Source organism: Saccopteryx leptura, chromosome 9 (assembly GCF_036850995.1).
Source record: "Saccopteryx leptura isolate mSacLep1 chromosome 9, mSacLep1_pri_phased_curated, whole genome shotgun sequence".
Classification (NCBI taxonomy): Eukaryota; Metazoa; Chordata; class Mammalia; order Chiroptera; family Emballonuridae; genus Saccopteryx; species Saccopteryx leptura.
The window spans coordinates 32,283,897-32,306,327 of NC_089511.1; the positions used below are offsets into that span (position 1 = coordinate 32,283,897).

Below are 22,431 nucleotides of genomic sequence, written 5' to 3' on the forward strand. Positions count from 1 at the left end.
AAAGGGGTGGAGATTTCTTAGAGGAGCTCCATTGGCCATTTTAAGTTGTTCTGTGAGCTTTCCATTTCTTATCATGGTAGCACAGGGTGTGTTGTTCAGTATGCTAATATATTACAATGAGCATATAATGAGGCTAGGGGTTACCTTTAGGTGAAAGTATTTGCTCTGTTGGATTAAGCTGGTCTCTACTGGTTTTAAGCCATAAATCCAGTGGTGGGTGGTCTTACTTCCTTATTGACAGTTCCTGTAGCTTTTGTCCGTTGCATCTCTTTGCCACCCACTCTATCTCAATCACTTCTAGAAAAGCACGCCTGTATGGGGAATCTATGCACCCATTTCTTTTTTTAGTTGCATACCAGCAGCCCTTGACTAGCATGTGTGACATAGTTTATAATAGCAAAACTGGCTTCCTCCACCCTGTGAATCCACCAGCCATCAAATTCTCCTGCCCCACCTTTAAAATTGGCTCCATAACAACGGCTTTCATACTATAAAATGATATGCAGGACTGACAGACAATTTCCACATCACCTTATTTTATTTTCAGCACAGCTCTGTCCAGTAAATCGACAGCAGATGACTCAGCTCGGCTGACATTCAGTCTCCAGAATACTGGGAAAATTGACAGCTGGAAATGAAGCAAGCTTAGTATCTTGGCTCTCCAACCTCCTAAATTTGCTTCAGGGAATTTGGTGTTTGTTAACTGTTTCTTTCTTAAGTAGGCAAGCTCCAGCCCCAGAAGGTAATAAAGCAAACTTTAAATCTTGCTTCAGGTACAGCAAAACTGGCTGCATGGTGCATTTAACTGAATGGCACAAGAACCCTCCTCCTAGCAACTTTCAGCACAGTGAGATCAACTCTAAGAATGGAATAAATTAGCCTGACGAGGCAGTGGCACAGTGGATAGAGCATCGGACTAGGATGCAGAGGACCCAGATTTGAGACCCCCGAGGTCACCAGCTTGAGTGTGGGTTCATCTGGTTTGAGCAAAGCTCACCAGCTAAGACCCAAGGTCGCTGGCACGAGCAAAGGGTTACTCAGTCTGCTGTAGCACCACGGTCAAGGCACATATGAGAAAGCAATCAATGAACAACTAAGGTGTCGCGATGAAAAACTAATGATGGATGCTTCTCATCTCTCTCCATTCCTGTCTGTCTATCCCTATCTATCCTTCTCTCTGACTCTGTAAAAAAAAAAAAAAAAAGAATGGAATAAATTGGAGATTGATTTCTGCAGTTTCATTTGCAGAAATTTGCAGACAATTAAGCTGTCACCCCCGCAGTAGAGGAAGTAGCTGCTCCTTTTAGCCAGAGGCTGATTGAGATTCGCCATCTACCTCTGCCCATGTTAGAGCTGTGGTTCTCCAGTTACACTTTAGTAACCAGGACTAAGGAACTCTCTCGGGGCACAGGCCTCATTGTAAAGGGGGTCGCCAGCAGCAGCCCTGTGGAGGTAAATAGCATCCTGCTTAGAGCAAAGGTTCTGGGGTCACAGATGCCTGGGTTCCCATCTCTCACTTAAGAGCTTTGAATGAGTCTCTTATCTTTGAACCTCAAGAAAATAGGCATGATGATTCTACCTGCCAGCTGTTTAATGGATTAAATAAGATAGCATCACAGTGTGCCTCGATGATGGCTGAGAGATAATAATTACTCATTAAGTGGCAGTATTTCTTATGGCAGATTCAGTGAATCCAGGACCAGGATGCCAAGGTACATTTTAGAAGCAGAAAGATGAGAAAGAAATAGTCTGTGTGACTTGGGACACAAGCTTCAGACTCTTCAAAGGAATAATTCTCAGGATTCTTCCAACAGACGTGGAATTCAAACACAAAGCGTCACACTGTTGCTTGGAACCAGTAGAGGCTCCCAGCTTCCTGGGCAGCTTATCTGACCTTCTTATCATGATCTACTGGACTGTCAGCAGTCTGCCCGGGCTGACTACATGCGTCTCACCGGGCACAGTTCTCCCTTCACTGCCTGCTTCAGCCAGACTAGGAATGAGTCCAGTTTCTGCAATGTTTTGCCTTGTAAAAATATCCCCTCTTTGCACATAATTTTGTGCACAGGTTATAGAAAGAAGGGAGAGAGAACAAAGGCAGACACTTGCGATTCTTTGTAGAGCTGTTTCCGTTTCCCCCTCTCATTTATTACCTGATGCAAAGACAGAAACTAGGAGGACAAAGGGAGGGGAAGGAAGACATGTGAGTTCTCTGGCCACGTCTTGCTTGTCTGCATTTGGCTGATGAAGACCCCCAGTGGGTGGCAGACAGGTCTAAGTGGCTTTCTGGTTTGTGTCTGGTGTGAAGCAAGCAGGATTCTTCCACTCAGATCTCACTGCTTTCTCGGACTGGCCCCCTAGAAGACGTCTAAATCCTCACCTGGGTGTGGTGGGGTGGGAGTGAACAGTGGCAGCCGAAACATGGGGTGTGGGCTCCAATCTGGACTAAACTTTCCATCCCCCTTCACTCGTGGAGCCCCTGCCCACTGTGTCTTTACTCTGGGGACTTTGCCTTGATGGGTGTCGTAACGGGTTCCCTGAGAACAAGCCCTGTGGCTCAGAGATCTGTGTGAAGGGGGTTCATTGGGGAGGGAGAGCAGCAGGGTGGGCAGTGGAGGAGGCTGACTGGGGTATTGGACTGCCGTTACAACAGAGGGCTCAGCCACCCTGGACAGCAGCGACTCTGGATACCCCGTGAGTGTGGTCCCACCTGCAGGCCAGGGGCTGGCCTTCCCACACCCCTGACCAGTCACTGGATATCAGCTGCTTCCTTTCTTCTTCACAGTCTTTACATCAACTATGACATAGAGCCAGAGCCCATAAAAAATACTGTGGAAACAGATTGTGGTTTTGTTGTTTGAGATGTCCCAAGAAAGCAAATGTGTACAGACAGAGAGTAGATTCGTGGATGCCAGTGGCTGGGCTTCGAGCAGGAAAGTGACTCCACGTGGGCACGAGGTGGCTGTTGGGGATGATGCAAATGGTCTCACATTAGTTTGTGGTGACAATCGCACCGTTTTGTAATTTTCTTGATAATCATTGCAATACACACTTAAAATGGGGGTGAATGTAATGGTACTTAAGTTATACCTAAATATGCAATAAAAATATTGTGGGAAATGAAGTATGGTAGAGAAGCTCAGACAGAGAATATTGACCCCAACTCTCCTTTTCTTTCCCAGAATCAAATGCTCAAATTTGCTTTCTAGGAGAGCACCTCAGTGCCCGGTGAAGACAGGGTTGGGAAAAGGAAAATACCCAACAAATAACCATGTCCTCACTTTCACCTTAAGTCTACTCTCCACAGAGCAGTCAGCGTGAGGTAGAAATATTTTTGTGAGAGGCTCATGTCATTCCTCAGTTTAAAACCTTCCTATGAGTCATATCTCATATCAGAGTCCTCTTTGTGGTCTATACAACTGGACGTCCACTATTAGAACTGCTTTTCCGGGCCACTGGCCTGTTTCCTGCCCCCTCCCTGCCCCCCATACACACAGCGCTCAGCCCCTGAGCTGCCTTCCTGCAGTTCACACATGCCAGGCCGTGATCCCACTGCCTAGGAGTCCCTCCTCCCATGCCCACATGGCTTCCTCCCTCCTTCATCCTCTAAGCCACCTTCCCAGGGGGCCATTTGGCTGGTCTTCCACCTACAGTGTCAGCATGCGTGCATTCAGTGCTCAGCCCTCTCCCTGTTTGTTTGTTCTCCTGGACCTTGTGTTACTCTTCCTGTGTTCACTGTCTTCTCTTCCTTCTATGTGAGCTACCTGAGGACAGGGGCCCTGTCCCTTCCGGGTACTCTCAGGTGCCTAGAATGCCTCCTGGCAGGGAGGAAGTGATCTGTAGGTAGTTTTTGAAGAAATAAATGAGTGAAGAAATGAATGAATGAATATGAACCCATTTCATGTTTTTCTTTCTTTTTTCCACCTCCTTCACTTGAGCCCCGCCTTCTACTCCCCCCCTCAGCCCCGCCCCATCCCTCGCCATTGCAGGGGTCTCCCCTTTATTTCTGATGTGTGTGTTCTTTGGGATTGTGTGATATGACACCCCCCAGGTATCATGAACCTTGCTTTTTATGTGCTGCCAATTTCTCCTGAGACTGAGACACAGGAAAACAAATGAGATTGTAAACCCAAATACCCTGAGACAGAAAGTTAAAGGCCCTGGTTAGCCTCCAGAGACAGGAATGTTTATGTAAGGGTGATGATTCTCCCCTAACAGAGTGCAGCACAACTGGGTCTCCCTGAGGACACAGTTCTGCCCCTCTGACTTATGCCCCATTGGATGAGGCTGCTGCAGGCCTCAGGCTGTTCCAGGTTCAAAGCCACTGATGGACCATTGTCCAGTGACTGCAGGGTGTAGAGAAGGTTCCATGGGAGACACAGGGCCAATTACCAAGTCTCCTATGTATTCCTCGTGTGTGTGTGTGTGTGTGTGTGTGTGTGTGTGTGTGAGAGAGAGAGAGAGAGAGAGAGAGAGAAGGTGTAATATGAGTCTACTGTGTGTCAATCTGTTCATGAGTGCGTGTGACAGTACATTTGTGTCACCTTATCAAATGGATTCTGTGTGTATGTGTTTGTTGTGTACATTCACTTGTGCATGAGTGTGTTTGACAAGAGAATTTGGATGTCAGTGTACATGCATCTAGTGACTATGGAAATCTTTAGGTGGCTGTGTGTCCAGGCGTATCTCTTTAAAATCTGGCCTTCGGCCACCCACAGCTGAATTACTCACTCTTAAGATGGACTGAGTGGCTTGTCTTCATTTCTTTACCTCCGCTGTTCTGGTGTTAATAAGGCCCATCCTTCACTTTTGTGCTGTTCTTTGGAGAGCACAGACCACTTCCATGCACTATTTCTCATTTCCTTCTGATAACCATGAGCACAGAAAATGATGCTCTTGTACAGATGAGAAATTCCCCTTAAACCTCTGTCTGTCCTCCTCAAGGAAAGTGGATTTCACCCTCCTTTCTCGGGGCGTGTGTGCGGCTGATCCACTCCCTTCCCACCTTTGGGCACCCATCTCCATTCGGCGTCTTTAGGCGTCTTTATTCGCCCTGAGCTACAGCTTCCTTCCTCTGACCCCTTCCTCTGCAAGCCTACCTCCCGGCCTGGTCTCCACTGTAACTGACAAACTTCTTCCCATTTATTCCCATTCCTTCTGTAGCAAAGTCCTCACTTCTCATTGGTTCCTCTGACATTCCACCCTAAAAAACCCTTAACACCATTCTTCCTCGAATCCTCAATTACCTGTTCATCATCAAGCCCTAAGCCTCCTTAGAGTGGCCAGCTTGTTGGAAAGGATATCTGCACTGTGTGATATGGCCATGCACTCCTTCCTTTTTGAAATTCTCATCTCTTAGTCCTCCTGTGTTTTCTCCTTTTTGCCAGCTAACCTTCCTGTGGCCTTTGCTGGCCTTTTAGAAACCCACTGAATGAGTTCCTCCTTTTTCCATCTTCACGTAATCTCGGTGCTGTCAGCTTTCCCATCACATCCAAATCCTTTTGTATTTAGGTGACTGTGACATGTTCCCCTGGCTCATCCTCCCTTCTGAATGCAACTCTTTATACAACCTCTGGAAGTCTCTGTTGGATGTACGATGGTCCCATGAAGTCAAGAAGTCTATGCCACCTCGAGTCTGTGTCCTAAACTGCTTTCTTTCCTCTTTGGCCACTATCTTGGTAGTGGAAACACCAGAAGGCAGGGAATCCTAACACAGCCACTCCTCTACCCTTGTATTCTGATCTTTTCCACATCTTATCATCTATAAATATCTCTTGAATTGGTCACAATCTTTTTATCCCCAGTGCTTTCATCTTGTCTTTCCTTGAGGTTACGGCCACAGTCTGGTTGCATTCAGAGGCTTCACACAATAGGTTGATAGATACAAACACACACATAGAGTTGAACATAAACATGATTACACACACATGTGCCTAGATAGATATGCATATTGTATATGATTGTCACTCAAATCAGATGCTGTGGCTCCTTAATGGTCCCACAGAAGCACATGGCACCTGACCAGGTGGTGGCGCAGTGGATAGAGCATTAGACTGGGATGCGGAAGGACCCAGGTTTGAGACCCCGAGGTCGCCAGCTTGAGCGTGGGCTCATCTGGCTTGAGCAAAATGCTCACCAGCTTGGACCCAAAGGTCGTTGGCTTGAGCAAGGGGTTACTCGGTCTGCTGAAGGCCCGTGGTCAAGGCACATATGAGAAAGCAATCAATGAATAACTAAGGTGTCACAACGAAAAACTGATGATTGATGCTTCCCATCACTCTCTGTTCCTGTCTGTTCCTATCTATCCCTCTCTTCGACTCTCTGTCTCTGAAAAAAAAAAAAAAAAAAGAAGAAGAAGAAGCACATGGCTTCAGAGCGCACAGGAAAACTCAGCCCAGATCCACTCAAATGCGGACCCAGTGGCAAATATATAGGTACACATTTGTCAACAAATGTATAATTAGAATTTTACACATAAATTATAGACAAATACGGAAATGGAATCACAGACAGATACACAGTCATAGACAAATATTTATTGAGGTTCCTACCACGTATGGCAAAAAGTTAAGAGTTGGGAGAAAAAGGATGTCTTGGCGCTGCTGACCACGGTGGCTCAGAGTCCTGTGCACATGCAGGCATCTCCACAGTCGGTCACTCTGCCTCGCACCCCCTCCCGTCCAGAGGCTACTTCCCATTCAGAGACTCTAAGCCTCCTTTCTCTATTTTGAGGTATGTTAGACCCAGGGACTGACACAACTGTGCATGTTGCCAAGCTTCTGGGGTGCTGTGAGAGCCAGAGAAGTGGACTGGCAGCTTCAGGCTTGGCTAGCTGTTGAGCTGGGCATACAACACAAATAGGGATGGGGACCCTGGGATCTGGCCACTCTGGGCACTCATGAGGACAGAAGGCTTGCAAATACAACAAGCCTATTACTACAAATAATGGAAAGTTTGCTATTGACAATGCAGTGTGCTTTTCGTTACTTTAGATATGTTTCCACATATACAGGAGACCCTCAGGTTTCGACACAGTTCCATTCCTACAACAGTGACGTAACCCAAATTTTGGTGTAAGTCAAAATGCACCCTAGCCTAAGTCACTTACCTATCTTAACACAGATGTAAAATCATAATCTAGTACATAGAAACACAACAAAGCCACAGAAAAAGGAAAAGGACATACATAAACTATACTGTACACTATATAGTAAGAGAAAAATGTAATAATAGATAAATGAGTAACAGAAAAATGAGTATAACAGAAAAAAATGAGTGTAAAAAATTCCTTACCTTTATCCCTGTGGTTGGCTTGCACACAGGAAGGGGCATTACAAGGTGGGAGAGAGTGACTTATTGTGAGGAGGAAGCTGGAGGGACAGGGAACCTGCAGAAGGTGCTGGAGATACTGGGTCAGGTGAAACTGGATTGCCTATGGAACATGCAGGACACACTGGAGATGATTCTGCCTGTACTACAGGTGTTTCATCTCAAGAAGCAACTGATATAGAGGGTACAGGAGCTGTTACAGTCCTCTCTTCCTTTTTAAAGAATTGTTCCAGGCTAGTCTGAAAGGTTCATGACTTCTTATCTTCCAAATCTGCCTATAGCATTCATTGCAAGGCATCCAAACAGCTCTGCAGACCTTATGGAACCTGTCATCACTGGGGTCCTCAGACTGAAATTTTGCCAATCCATCCTCTACCATAGAAAAACCTTCTGCCAAACTCTTGGTAGTAAATCTCTTGGTCGCTGGGATTTCTCTCCCTTCTTCTTCAATCAGCTGCTTCTCCAGCTGAATGAGGTCCCCAGCAGACAGCTCCTCTCCATGTGATGCCAGTAGCTCTGTGACTTCCTCAGCCTCCATCTCCGAATGAAGCTGTTTACCCATGGCAACAACCTTCTCTGTTACAGCCTCCACTGACTCCTCAAAGCCATGGAAGTCATACACAAACTGGGTACATAGTTTTTCTCCATACACCATTTAAGTGTGTTTGTCTCACTTCATCCCAGGCAAAAACAATGTTTTGTGTAGCATTGTAAATGTTATAAGACTTCCAAAAGTCTTTGAGTGTCAAGTTCTTGTCCTTCTCAGTTACATTAAGGACCATAGCAAATGTCCTATGGAGGTGGTAGGCCTTGAAAGAGGCAATGACACCTTGGTCCATGGGCTGTAAAAGGGCAGTGGTATTAGGTGGAAGGTAAACCACCTTGGCATTAGAGTTAAAGTCACTCAAGTGAGCAGGGTGACCAGTGGCATTGTCCAGCACTTAGCAATACGTTAGAAGGTAGCTGCTTGCTAATACAATAATCGTTCACTGCTGGCACAGAATGGCTGGAAAATCACTCCTCAAAAATCTAAGCATCACCCATGCCTTCTTGTTAGACCTCCCGATGACAGGCAGTTGACCCTTCCAAATGACCTGTAGTGCCCTTGGATTCTCTGCCTGGTACACCAATAGAGGCTTGAGTTTGAAGTCACCTGCAGCATTCCCCCAAGAAGCAAAGTCAGTCTCTCCTTGCCAGCTTTGTGGCCTGGTGCTGTCTTCTCCTCCTTGGCGATGTAGGTCCTGTTAGGCATACACTTCCAAAAAAGGCCTGTCTTGTCAACATTAAACACTTGTCCAGCACAGTATCCCCCTTCTTTAGTTAATTCAGCCAACCTATTAGGAAATTTGCTTGCTGCTTTCTCATCGCCACTAACAGCTTCACCCTGCACCTTAAGCTTATGAAAGTTGGCACAAGATTTGAAATGCATGAACCAACCCCTGCTAGCCACAAGCTCTTCTCTTCCTCCCCCCTTTACACTTTTTATTGCTCAAACAATCAATCGCTTAGCCTTGTCCTGAACCAACATTAGACTAACTGGTATATGTAGCTGATGCTGGTCTTCCAGCCACAAAACTAGCAATCTTTCCATCTCAATCATTATGCCACTTGGCTGTTTAGTAATCACAGTCGATTTTATAGGGACTGATCCCTCCACATGCTCTAGGATATGGTCTTTATCCTTGATAATTGTTGCTACAGTAGAGCAGCTAAAGCCTACCAATGTTCGTCACTGATTCTCTTTTTTCCGATCTCTTTACAATGTCTAATTTCACTTCCATTGTGATGGCTTTCCTCTTCTTCGAAGTACTGCCATCTGAAGACTCTGACTTTTGTTTAGGAGCCAGGATAATGGCCAAAAAGCCACCAAACAAAGCAATACAAATGGAACACTTGCGCTTTTAACAGACCAAAATGGCATAGGTAAATGTATGGGGGATGAACTCCCTCTCTCATATGCTGCGTTTCTGAGTATCCTTCTGCCACGCACAACCAAACTAGTTCGCCTATGGCGTTCAGAAGTACAGTGCTAACGGTGTAAGTCGAAACACTCAATGTCTCAAGATTTTAAAGTGTTTATGGGAGTGAGCATAGTAAACTCAAAACATTGTATGTTGAGACTGTCATAACCCAAGGACCTCCTGTATTGTCATAATGAACTAAAACCTATGTTGCTCTGTTACAGAGCTGAGTAACCAATCCCTAATATTTGTATTTTTCAAAGCGCTTCCTCCCTCAGACATTCTCACATCTGGGCATCAAGATTTTTTCATTGTAAATGAGTGTCATATATTAACCCTTTGAATAGTACGAACATTCACATACATCCTTGTGCTTACTGACCATCCAGAGTATGATCGTACATGTGTAAGGCAACATTTAAAAAGAGCAAATGTATGTTCTTCTTGTTTCCATAAATTAGTTATTAAACAAACATGATTTTAAGTTAATAAAACTGTAACTGGAACTAATTTCACTTTTTGAAAAAAAGCTCACGCCTGGGGGTCAGCAAGCATGAAAAAAAACCTCACTACTCAAAGGGTTAAACATATGTTATATATTTTCTTTTCTTTTTCCATCCTCTAATAATGCAACAGAATCTTTCTTCATAGATACTACATGTCAGTGTTTATGAATATAACCCCCTGTTTTTTCATTGTCTTCCCATTGTCTGTGCCATATTCTCTATGCTGTTTTTGGCTTGGTTAGGTTGGGTTGTATACATTATTGTTAGTAGAGTTATTGTTATTGTTTTAACCCTTCTTACTCTTTATTCTCACTGTCTTTCGCATATACACAGTCTAGTTTTCTATATTTGCTTGAATATTAACACTTTGATCTTCCAAACAGTGTTTTATTTAGGCTCATTCACTGAGATTTGGAATATTCTTTTCAATGTGCAATATAGTTTATATAAAATAGAAGGTGTCCAATATGGTATTCTATATTTTCCTACATATTTTATTTCATATACTCCCTCTCTAGCCAGGTGAGTTGGAGCAACTAATATAACCACTCCAAACTTGATGTTCTTCAGTGGTTTAGGAATGCTAAGGTTTATGTGGGAAGTGTATTGCACGTATTAAAACAGACACATGTAAAGTGCCTACCTAGCACATTGCCCAACACACTTAATAAATGACGACTATTATATGTAGTACTGTGTGGTGGTGATTGTGGCTGCAGTCAAATGATGATACTGTGGTAAAGACATGGTCTTCACACTGGCTTACTGGAAAGTGCTTAAGAGAATCTCCCTCTCATGAACCCAAGTCCTGTGGTCGTACATTTAGGTTGTTTGCTATTTTGCCCTTTGTAAGTGATGTCTCACTGAACATCTTCCCGCATACAGTTTTATTCCTTTTTTGGATTTAATATTTGTATGTGTTCCTAGGAGTAAAATTACAGTGAAGTGTATGTGCATTTGTGAGGGTCTCAACAGATAAATAGTGCCCGCCTGCCTACCACCAGACTACCGTCAGTTTACAGTCCCGGCAAAATCAAGAAAAAGGTTATTTATAGAAACTTCCATAATCTTAGCTGATCTTATTTTTGGTTTGACTTTTTTAATGTAGGTTTTCATTCAAAGCTATGATAGATATGTGTATATAGGTATATGTTTGTATATGTGTATACATAAGTGTATGTGTACATGTTATATTGTATATGTGTATACATACACATACTTTTATGGGACATGTGTCAATGATGATATTTAAATATCATTTGACACATGAGTTTGATAGGAACCAGTTGTTCAAAGATTGAGATGCTTAGTTTTGATGATACATGTGAGAATTTTAGTGAATATGTGGCATTGAATGAGATTGGTGTACATACTGAAGATGCTATTCTATTTCCAGTTCTTGCTCAGTCCTCTGATCGGGTCAGGAGAGTCTCAGCTTGGTGCTAACACCACGGACACCCCTCTAGCCCTTGCCTATTTCCCTTTTAAAATAAGGAGCTTTCCCCCCCTGGAGCTCCTAGCTCAAATTTAGTAGCATCATTTGGTCTCCAGTATGTTTATTTTCACGTTTTTCTACATTTTGTAAAAAATCAATACTGGTACTTTATTTAAAATATTGACATAAAGGGGTTTTTGCACACATTTATTTCATTAGCAGGTGGGCAGACATCCTGACAACGCTGTTCCAATGACTGAAGTTTGGGGCACACAGCACGGGGAGTTCATCACAACAGTCCTCCCACTGATAATATGAACAAATGGTCCTTAAAAAACAGTGGCGACAAGTGTCCAGAATGCTTGACAGCCTGGAACTTTGTGATGGCACCTCATCCGCAAACATCTGTGTCAGGACCTTGCAGTTAGCCACGGGGAGAGTCACTGCTATACCTGGCAGGTTCTATGGGCTTGCGACCAGGTGTGTGACTTTCTCACTAGGCAGATAAAAAGCAGAGAGGAGCCCTGGCCGGTTGGCTCAGCGGTAGAGCGTCGGCCTAGCGTGCGGAGGACCCGGGTTCGATTCCCGGCCAGGGCACACAGGAGAAGCGCCCATTTGCTTCTCCACCCCTCCGCCGCGCTTTCCTCTCTGTCTCTCTCTTCCCCTCCCGCAGCCGAGGCTCCATTGGAGCAAAGATGGCCCGGGCGCTGGGCATGGCTCTGTGGCCTCTGCCTCAGGCGCTAGAGTGGCTCTGGTCGCAATATGGCGACGCCCAGGATGGGCAGAGCATCGCCCCCTGGGGGGCAGAGCACCGCCCCTGGTGGGCGTGCCGGGTGGATCCCGGTCGGGCGCATGCGGGAGTCTGTCTGACTGTCTCTCCCTGTTTCCAGCTTCAGAAAAATGGAAAAAAAAAAAAAAAAAAAAAAGCAGAGAGGAGATACAGAGTACTAAAAGATGTATAAATAAAGACTGCCATGTGCACAGATGATTCAGGAAAGGAGATTAAATAGCTTAATGACAGTCATTGTGAATCACAATGTCAGCTTTAATACAAGTTTAAGGATGTACTTGCTAATGCTACTGAGGTTTGATAGAATAAAATTTAGGGCCCCAACAGCTGTATGTGTTCACCGGCAAGGAGCCACATCTCAGAACAGACCGATACATCCTCTTCTTGGCGTCAGTTGATTTTTGTTTTTTTTCTCTTTTAGGATATATTTAAATTTGCAAGAACTTCTCCTGTCCCAAGACAAAAGAGGTCCATTGTGGTATCTCCCATTTTAATTCCAGAGAACCAGAGACAACCTTTCCCAAGAGATGTTGGCAAGGTAAGTCAGACAAAGACAAATGACAAACACATGTTTTAATTAAGAGAGGAGCATACATGAGGCAAGCTGACGATCTCAGTGACCAGCTCTCTGTGATAAATGGGCAAAATATTTTGCACAAATTAAAAAAAATCAAAAGCTGATTGTACAACAACAAAAAGGGAATTTGCAAATAACAGCTTTGAATATCATGATTTGGAGATCTGCATGGTAGATAATGATACTGAAGTTGTGTCAGAAGGATGCTGTTGGTTAAGAAACAGACTCATCGCTGCTATAGAGGATGTCGAGGCAGCTGTCCAGGTGCCTTACTGTAGCAGTACGATGATATGTGGTCTTTTAATTTAGAATCTCACGCATCCCCAAACTACGGCCCCCTGAGACCATTTATCTGGCCCCCCGCCACACTTCTGGAAGGGCCACCTCTTTCATTGGTGGTCAGTGAGAGGAGCACTGTATGTCCCTCCAACAGTCTGAGGGGCAGTGAACTGGCCCCCTGTGTAAAAAGTTTGGGGACCCCTGATAGATCCTAGTTTCCAGATGTGTTACTCCAGGAGCAGCACTGGGGCAGCTTTCTAAAAACTAAGATCAAAAGAACCGGATCAAAGAAGCTAAATCATGCTAACCAGATCTAGAAAGCACTGGTGCATGAATCAAAGCCACAGCTTTCCCAGGAAGAAACAGTCACTGTTAGACCGACAGAAATCCTGAGGCTGCCTGGTCAACAGTCTCCCCCCAGAGAGGAGGCAGCCCGGAGAATCAAATTTTCACCAGTTCGTATCTTTTGATGAACTTGAAATTTGAACAGTAGTGCTTAGTTGGATTTGGATGGATGACCTCGAGGAGTGGGACTATTGGCCTATTTATTCATTCATTAGATAAATAAGGAGCACCTGTTATATGCTGGACTCCCAAGATGTGGACAAGCGTGCAAACCCCTGTAGTGGCAGAGCGTGCATCCTGGCGAGGAGACTGATACTTCAATGAGTGAATATATAAACAAGAAGTAACTGCAGAGGACGACAAGGGCTGGGAAACACAGAAACGGGGTGATGTGAAAAAAGAGTAAATGGCAGGACCAGGGAGTAGGGGAAGGAAGGAATCTCCACACAGTCACTGGGAAAGGCCAGGCGGAGTGACCGACATTTGAGTGGAGACTGGAAGGACAAGAAAGGGACGCCTTGGGGAGGTCTGGGTGAACTGCATTCTTGGCAGAGAGAACTATATGCGAAAAGGCCCGGAGATGGGAAAGAGTAGAGTGTACTTTCAGAGCACAGTGCCTGGTTGGCTACAGTGCAGTGAGCCAAGAAGGGAGGTAAGAATTGAAATTCTGCAGGTCATGCCAAGATGTAGGGATTTTATCGTCCTTGCAGTAAGAAACCACTGCAAACTCTTCCATGTGTGTGTGTGTGTGTGTGTGTTTCGAAAGATCCTTCTGGCTGCCCTGTCTGGAATGATTTGTGGGAGCAAAGTTGAGTGGTAGGGACCAGGAACACAAAGCGATGGGCTAAGGAGAGGCTTTCATGGTGATCCTGAGGAGATGCGAGGGTGACTGGGACTATTAGAACCTTGCTTCTATTAGAAATGAGAAGCACTGATTATCCAATGTCCTCATTATCACCATATTTACAATTTTAAACTACCACTGTGCCAGGTGTATTTCTTTAAGCAAAACCTTGCCAGGGGTGCAGGCTATGATGCAAAGGGAAGCAGAGCTGTTCCCAGTGAACACAGGTGGGGCTGAGGAGCCCTGCCCCTGGGACAGCCCTAGCCACTATGATGATTTTGTGTCATTTTTCCTGAAACCAAGAATGGCAGTTGCCAAGGGACCAGAGGCTTCATGTCTACAAGGCTTTGCCCCAAGACAGTTTCCAAGACACAAGCTGTATCCTGTTCTTTAAGCCTGCTGTTCTCAGCCGTCACTGCACATCCCACTCACCTCCCGCAGTTACAGTATGGATGCCATTCGCCGCCCGCAGAAATTGAGTCAGTTGGTCAGGGACTGAGGACCAAGTATCACTCTTTTTTATTTTTAAAAGATCTCATGTAATTCTGATGTGCAGCCACGACTGAAAACCACTGATCTAAACTGGTTCTACTTCAAGGCTATGAACCAACAGCAGCCATATCACCTGGCCACACACTGGAAATGCATATTCTCGGGTCCCACTCAGAACCACTGAGCCAGAAACTCTTGTCAGGAGGCCAGGAATCCGTCTGGGCAGGCCTGTCAGGTGGTTCTGCTGCTCACTCATTTTATGGAGGTCTGACCTGAAGTATCTTCTCTTCTCCTGTCTACCACTAATAGATCATACTTGCAATATTGGAGTTTCAGGTCCCTTAATTAGCTTATAACAAGGGTGATCGTATATCTCAGTTGCTTGAAAAATTGGTTGTCCTGGCAGAATTACTATTAGCACCACCTTCTCTCTTCAAATGTCCAGATCCGAACAGTAAATTATGTGAATATCTTAAAGCTTCCTTCTTGCCCACGTTCATCTCCCTGAGATTATCTGAATAATTTCTGTAAGCCTCTTTCCTTGAGATGTATTGGAGGGTCAATAAGTGCACAGCTTACTAGAGGTCGTCTTTTGGCATTGTTTCTTAACAGAATTTTGTTTCCAAGCTGAAAATCCATCTCTCCTTGGTGCTGCATGTACTGCCCACATGGGCTCTCAAGCTGGATTCTCTACAAGGCAATTGTTTTTCTAAATGTGATAGTCTAGTATCATTGTAATGTGTGAAAGCTTCCCAAAACTCCAGATGGTTTTTGTAGAATAACTGTACTGCTGTCAAAAACTACTCATTTTTCCCCGCTCTTTATGCCTTTGAAGGAACATATTTTTCTTTTTGTGCTTTCTTGCTTTTATTCATTCATCTTATTCTTTTCTTTATATCTTTTATCATCGTCAGCTCCATCAGTAGCGGACAAGCATTGCTCCGCAGAACTGTGTGAGCTTCTCGGTGTCTTCCGCGAGTGCAGGGGAGGAAGGGAAAAGGGGAGGGAGACCAAGGAGGGGATACTCAGGCCTCCACATGTTAGCCCCACCCACCCAAACTGCCTGAACCAGGGCAGCTCTAAATCAGACTTCAGTCTAGAATGCCATGTGAAGAGATTCCGGGGTTACAAAAGTATAAGGATGCTTTACGTTGAGTGTTTTGAGACAAGATTTCAAATGCAGGTAGTTTACTTAGCACACAGAGAGAACACTGGTAAGGGAGTGATGCAGGGAGACAGGGAAGGGAAGCAGCCACTTGGGAAGCCTGTTTATCAAGACAGCGACCACTCTGAAGGACCAGATTCTAATCCATGGCGAAACACTAGGAAATGGTGTAAAGCTCACGGTCAGGGTGATCCACTCCACAGGGAAGGAGCCTGGGGTATATAGATATACACCAGCCCACCAGTTGTTGGTTGAGGACCAGCCCGAGAGGTGTGAAGTCTCAGTGCCTTCCACCTGCCCTGTGCTCTGTACACAGGCACAACAGCTTTCTGGGGCCCGGGGGTGGGGGGGGGGGGAGGGAGAGCCTACAGGCAACAAGCCGTCTGGCAGCTGGATGTCTGTGGCGGGCCCTGCAAAGGTGAGGTTCGAGGACCCGACGGGGCACTTCTGCTCCATATCATTAAACTCGATGTCAAAACTTTTTCTTTGCAAGCTAGGTTTTCTCTTTGTCTTACCCTCTGCTCCCACCCTGTTTCCTGAAGTGCCTTTATTGCGTCTCATGGCTTTGAGGCCAACTATACTTGCTTCTATCCATTAATGAGTACTTGCTGCGTCCCAGGAGGGAAAATCTCTGAAATTCAACCTAATTCATGTCAACAAGCATACATTTCGTATCTGCTATTTACAAGGCTCTGTGCTAGAGGCTGGGGATTTAATGACAAAGGGAAACAGACAGAGCCCTTGATCTCCTAAGATTACAGAGCAGAGAAAATCATCGCAAATTCCTTATTTGTCCAGTACTGTAAATCGTAAGCATTTTTCATCTATTATGTTGAATTCTCGTAATAGCAACCCCGTGGAGATTATCTTCCAAAATGCCAAATGAGAGTACTGAAGCTCTGGGGGCGGGAGAAAACTGTCTGAAGTCGCACAGTCCCCACACAGCAGAGACCAGCTTTGTGACAGCCCTGTGAGAGCTCAGTCTGTATTCTCAACCAGTTTGCTCGGGGCTGCAGAGTGCAGCCTGAGAGTTCTCTTCCTTGCAATGAAGTGTCCGTGCTGACAACTGTTCTCTTAGAACAGCATTCAAGTTAAGCTTAGTTCTTTGAAACACACCAAAGAATAATTTGGGCTGAAGGGTAATGAATGGATCAATGAATAGATGTATGATAAAACAAGTATAATTCCAATAAAGCCCATTAAAAACCAGGTGTAGTAAATTGTTACAGGTAGAATCTAGGTGATGGGAGAATGGTGGGCCACTGTCAACTTCTTTCTACTTTCCTGCAGGTTTAGGAGTTTCATCATACAATGCTGGAAAAAATTAAGTTTAGCTAAATATAAAATTATCATAAACAACACAAGAGTTGGCATGCTGGCACAAAAGTGCTTTTTTTGTTTCCTACTTTAAGACAAGAGAATGAATGGAAACTAAGTATCTGTTTCTTTCCTTTTGTCTTTTGGTCATGTTTTAACACAACCTGAATTCCTTTAAATAAAGTAGGCCCTTTGCTAAAAAAAAAAAAAAAAAAAAAGGTAAAGAATCAAAAGCAAGGTGCTGTGGGGAATCGGCCCTTGGTGGGGGGTTTTCCCAGTGAAGGGTAGCACCGTGTAGAACTGTATATTCACAGAAAGGCTATGCAGGCAGCTGTAGGAATTAGACACAGTCAGATGCATAATTCATCTATCTGCCAAATAAATTGGTTGGTTAGTAGCTAAATTACTAGAATTTGGGGGTTGCTTTTCCATCTTCTCTCTGAATGTTTCTGAAAAGAAGATAAACACCCCGTCATGCACATACTTCCTCAAACCTGTGATTTCCTTCCCAGACAGCAGGGAGGAGCTGGAGTGTGTGCCCTGGCGAGAAGTGGGTCACTCCCAGCCCACACTTTTTGTTCCCCCTTCACACTGTGACTGTCTTAAAATTTGAGCTATAAATAATTTCTCAGTTTTACCAACTTTCACTGATAAATATTTGATTGCATCTTTAGAGAATTTTGAGTTCTTGGACCCGATTGATTGAGAGCAGGGGGACTTTAAATCTGTGAGGAAGCAAGAAGGTCTTGGGAGACGTATTTTATTCTGTTTTATATCAAGTTTGAAAGACAAGTCATTTATGAAATGCTTATTAGAGATTCTACTTTCATCACAAACCCTTTTCATCAAAACCAATGAAAGTACATTTTACTGAAAATCCTTTTTTTATATCCCCTATAAATTGGTAGAATGGGTCTTTAGAAGGACATCTTTAACGCAGAATGGAAGAAATATGTAATTGGACCATGTGCTCTTTGTAAAGAATCAACATAGATCAAGAATCAACATTAGACCAAGTCATGAAAACCACTCAACCAGGACTCGGCTTTGATGGTGTCATGAATGTCAGTCATACATAAGGGTGATTTATGGCAGTTGCTAACTATTCCTCAGACTTCAGGATATATGTTTATTACAGGTCTCCCCACATCCAAGTACTGCATACCTCTCATTTATACCCACTTATGCAAATAGGTGCTAAGGCATCTAATGGTATAAGAATTAAACTTGTTTTACTCTAGCTACTAATCATTTGCAGGGGGAGACAAGCTGTACCCCCAGAAGCCCCCCAGAAATCAACTCATGATCCTCAGCACTGCTCCACCCCACCCTGCTACAGAAATGCAGGCCAAACTTTTGCTCCATTCTTTTGCCTGGTTTGTTTTGTGGAATCACCACAACCCTCCACCTCTTTTAAAACCCATTGCTTCATAGCTCCTATTCAAATCTAACTACATGCCTCTTCTGAGAAAGTTACATCTGTATAAGTGCCCCCTTTTAAAACAATTAGCAGTTTCATTCAATAACTAAAACTTACCATTGGCTAGCTAGTGTGCAGGAGAAAAATTTGAATACAGGGAATCTAACATCCAGAAGCTCAACATTTGAGAGATGAACAGCAGCATATATTTCTGCATTCAGCAACCCAAATGGTACATATGCCTTTCCTATTTCCATGATTTTGAACTTTTCCCTCTTCTCTGGGCATGCCCTCTTCCTACTCAATCCGCAGGGGTTGCCCTATTGACATTCCAAGGCTGGCCATTTGTATCATTGACGGAAGTTCCATGTCTACAGTGCTCAGTATGGTAGCCACTAACTACTGCAGGTGGCTAGTGAGCATGTGAATTGGGGCTAGTGCAATGAGAAACTAGATTTATACACTTTTATTTAACTTCCTCTAATTTAAATTTAACTTAAACTATTACTTGATCCAATTATTGGAACAACTTAGAGCATGAATCTAACTTTTTTTTATTATTATTTATTCATTTTTAGAGAGGATAGAAAGAGGGAGAGAGAGAGAGAGAGCAAGGAGCAAGAGATAGAGAAGGGGGGAGGAGCTGGAAGCATCAACTCCCATATGTGCCTTGACCAGGCAAGCCCAGGGTTTCGAACTGGCGACCTCAGCATTTCCAGGTCAACGCTTTATCCACTGCGCCACCACAGGTCAGGCTGAATCTAACTTTTCAACTGTAAATTCTAATCTAAATACAGATCAAATATTTTTGCTGAAAATATAATGTCCAAATTGAGGTGTAAGTGTGATTAATATATATACAGGATTTCAAAAATTTAGTAAAGCAAAAATATGAAAAATATCTCATTAATAATTCTTATATAGATGTCATGTTGAAATAAAAATACTTTGTATATGTTGGCATAATTAATATTAATCTCATGTGTTTCTTTTTTCCTTTTTCTTTAATATAGCCAACATAAAATGAAAAATTATGTCATTTGCATTATATTTCTCTTGGGCAGTGCTGTGCCAGAGCTTACTTCTGATAGTCTCCACTGTGGAATTTTTGTTTTATCTCTTTTATACATGTTTATATTTCTTTGATGACATGACACGTTTTGAGCAGCAATTTAGGGGGTTTTTTTATATATTTTTCTTATCCTTCCATGAACTATAATTCATCAAGTATAACGATTCAGTACAGTGCCTAACACACAATAGGGCTCAAATATTCTTTGACTGGAATTCTAACCAGGCCTATGGCCGGTTGGATAAGGCATTCACTGGTTACTGATTAATTAAAGTGATCATAGCCTGATTTTTTATTAAAATGAAATTAACAGACCATCATATGATCAGCCTAGATGTTTTCTGTAAATTTTAATTTTCCACAATGGCAGTGGGGCTACCAGATAAATTGCTTGGCAGGCAACTATTAGGTCAGGTCATAGAAATATCCTTAGCAGACTGTGCTGAGTTTAATGTTGATGGATTTTGTGTGTGTTTGTGCACACATGTGTGTGCGTGCATGTGTGTGTGTGTGTGTGTGCGTATGTGTGGAGAGAGAGAGGAGAGAGAAAGAGAATGAAGGAGAGACAGAGGGAAAGAAAGAAATCAAGCTCCTATATTTCTGGATTTTCTAACACATACAATGATATTATAAATCTCCTTAAATTAAAAAATCACAACTTCTATTTTTATTCATAATGGAACAGAATGAATTCTAACCCATCTTGACTAAGTCTAATAAAAGCTTATATTCATCATTAGCAAGTGTTGCCCTTTTTTCACAAAGTTTAATTAAGAATAAAACAAAATTGAGTTGTTTTGGTTCTTTACCAAATACATATATATGCAAAACTGACCTCCAGGATATATATCTAGCAAGTAAAGGCATCTGAGTCTATGGAGGAAGCAATATTTTTAGCCCTGAGTTTATCACCCTTTCAGTTTTCAATTTGAAAGTTTCCCAAGGCTTTATTATTATATGTATTTAGCCCCAGACTGAATTTATATTTAATTATTTGTTAACATTAAAAGACTTGGCGTTTCAGCTTGAAGTAGCACCCTTGAAGTAAGAGAGTTAAAGAATTCTCAAATTCAACTAAAACCTTCAACATCTAAAGAGAGATAGGATCCTTTCCAAACATGGCTATCTCTACTGTTCTGTTCAGTTCTTACAACAACCCAGTAAAGTTCTTACACCCATTTCTCAAATAGGAAACCTGAAATTGAGAGAAATTAAGCAACTTCCCCAAGAGAGTGGCAATGCTGATATGAAAACAAGAACTCTTCAAATCAAAGATCTCTGCACCATAACATACGTGAATGTTTAGTTTCCATGGGTCTTTGTTGTTTGCATAGTGTGCTCACGTGAGTTGTCATTTGACTAGTACACATAGTCTCAGAAACCAATAATATATTCCCACTGTACTATTGCTAAAACGAAGGCTAGGGCACTGTGCAAGATGGCCTACTTGTGATACAAATTGAGTTGTTGTGTAAGTTGAGTTCCTTTTGCATTGCCACCTGTCATACACTGGGACTCCAAATGGATTTCAAAATAGTACATTACATGCGTTAAGGAATAGGCTTTATTGGAAAGAAAGATGCATATAAGCAAAGTGTCAGCTAAAAATTAGAAGCACTGCTCCCCATTTCTCATCATTGCACAGACAGGCATACTAGGGACTGGGCAGACAGCTGAACACATCGTAAGTTTGCCAAGAGAGGCATTCTACTCCCATGGTTCATCCTCCTTAGTTGTCTCAAATACAGCCTTGTCTGTGGATGAATAATCAAACTCCTGGAGTGTCTGGCAGCCTAAGTGTAGGTGCCCAGATTTGTAGGAGCTGTTTGAGATTTGAGGTGCTCAAAACAGATGCCTTGGGCAGGAGTATGATGGGAACCTGGCTCTTAGGGGCAAGGAGAGTCCTGACTTGTAGTGTCTATCACTTTCTTTGATATAAATACTCCCACAGTGGCCAATGTCAAGCTACTGATTTGCAAAGTTATTGAACATTTAACAATGGGTAGTAGGATCTGACTCCAGCATACCACTGACCTTGGGGCCCATGGAATATGATGCTGGTTGGTGTCAAGGATACATTGGCCTCATGGGGAGCAATGCTTGAGTGGAAACTCCAGTTACCTAGCCACCCATTCATGCCAGTTTTTAGCCAGTTTCTTGTCCAGAGTGAGCTTCAGGGGTCCTTTTTTGACTACTCTGCACCTTGCATCACATTAAGTAACTTGTCACACAGCCAAGTGCAAATTAGAAGCAGACTTTACACCTTTGCTTTTTCAGCTCTGCCACATCTGTCCCCCTTTGCACAAAAACCCTTTGAGTTAGTCTCCTGGGGATGACAAATTCAGTGACAACAGTCCTGATTCTACCTGGAAAAAAATGAAGGGAGACATAAAATTCTCTGTGAAGCATGGAGAAATGAGGTTAACCTCATAAACATTTATATGATGTGCGTGTTTGTGCATTGAGTCAAGGCCAGAGGTCATGTCTCAGTTTAACAAGTAGACCACGTGTTGACAGCAGAAAAAGGCTTTCTTCACCAGGCAAGGGAAGCCACTGTCTTGCTTCATCCATCACATTCTTTGTTGGTGTCTCTGCTGACAACCCTGTTCAAAAGGAGCCACAAGGAACAAAAGTGGAAGCAGAAAAGGCCAACTTTGGTGTAATTAAGAGATATCACTGCTGATTTGTCTCAGCAAGGAGGCCACAGCTGACTCAGTCAATAAGGGCTGTGAAGGTGCGGGGTGCAGGGGAGCACGGGGAAGGGATTGGCCCTTTTGTGGTCAGACTTTCAGCCTTAGTTTTGAAGAGGATCGAGGCAGAAACTGGATAGAGACAGAAAGAAGACACTAAAGGGTTTTCTGAAGAGAAGAAGGAGTGAGTAAAGAACCCACCTTTATTT

At 43.5% G+C, this 22,431-nt stretch overlaps 1 protein-coding gene across 1 annotated transcript in view; it reads left to right on the forward strand.

The window, feature by feature from the left end:
- CDH13 (cadherin 13) overlaps positions 1-22,431 on the forward strand; it is a 1,120,140-nt gene that overhangs the window by 484,451 nt on the left and 613,258 nt on the right. The window contains exon 4 of the mRNA XM_066348214.1: positions 12,443-12,559. Within this exon, the coding sequence (XP_066204311.1) occupies positions 12,443-12,559 (117 nt within the window). The remainder of the gene's footprint in view (positions 1-12,442; positions 12,560-22,431) is intronic.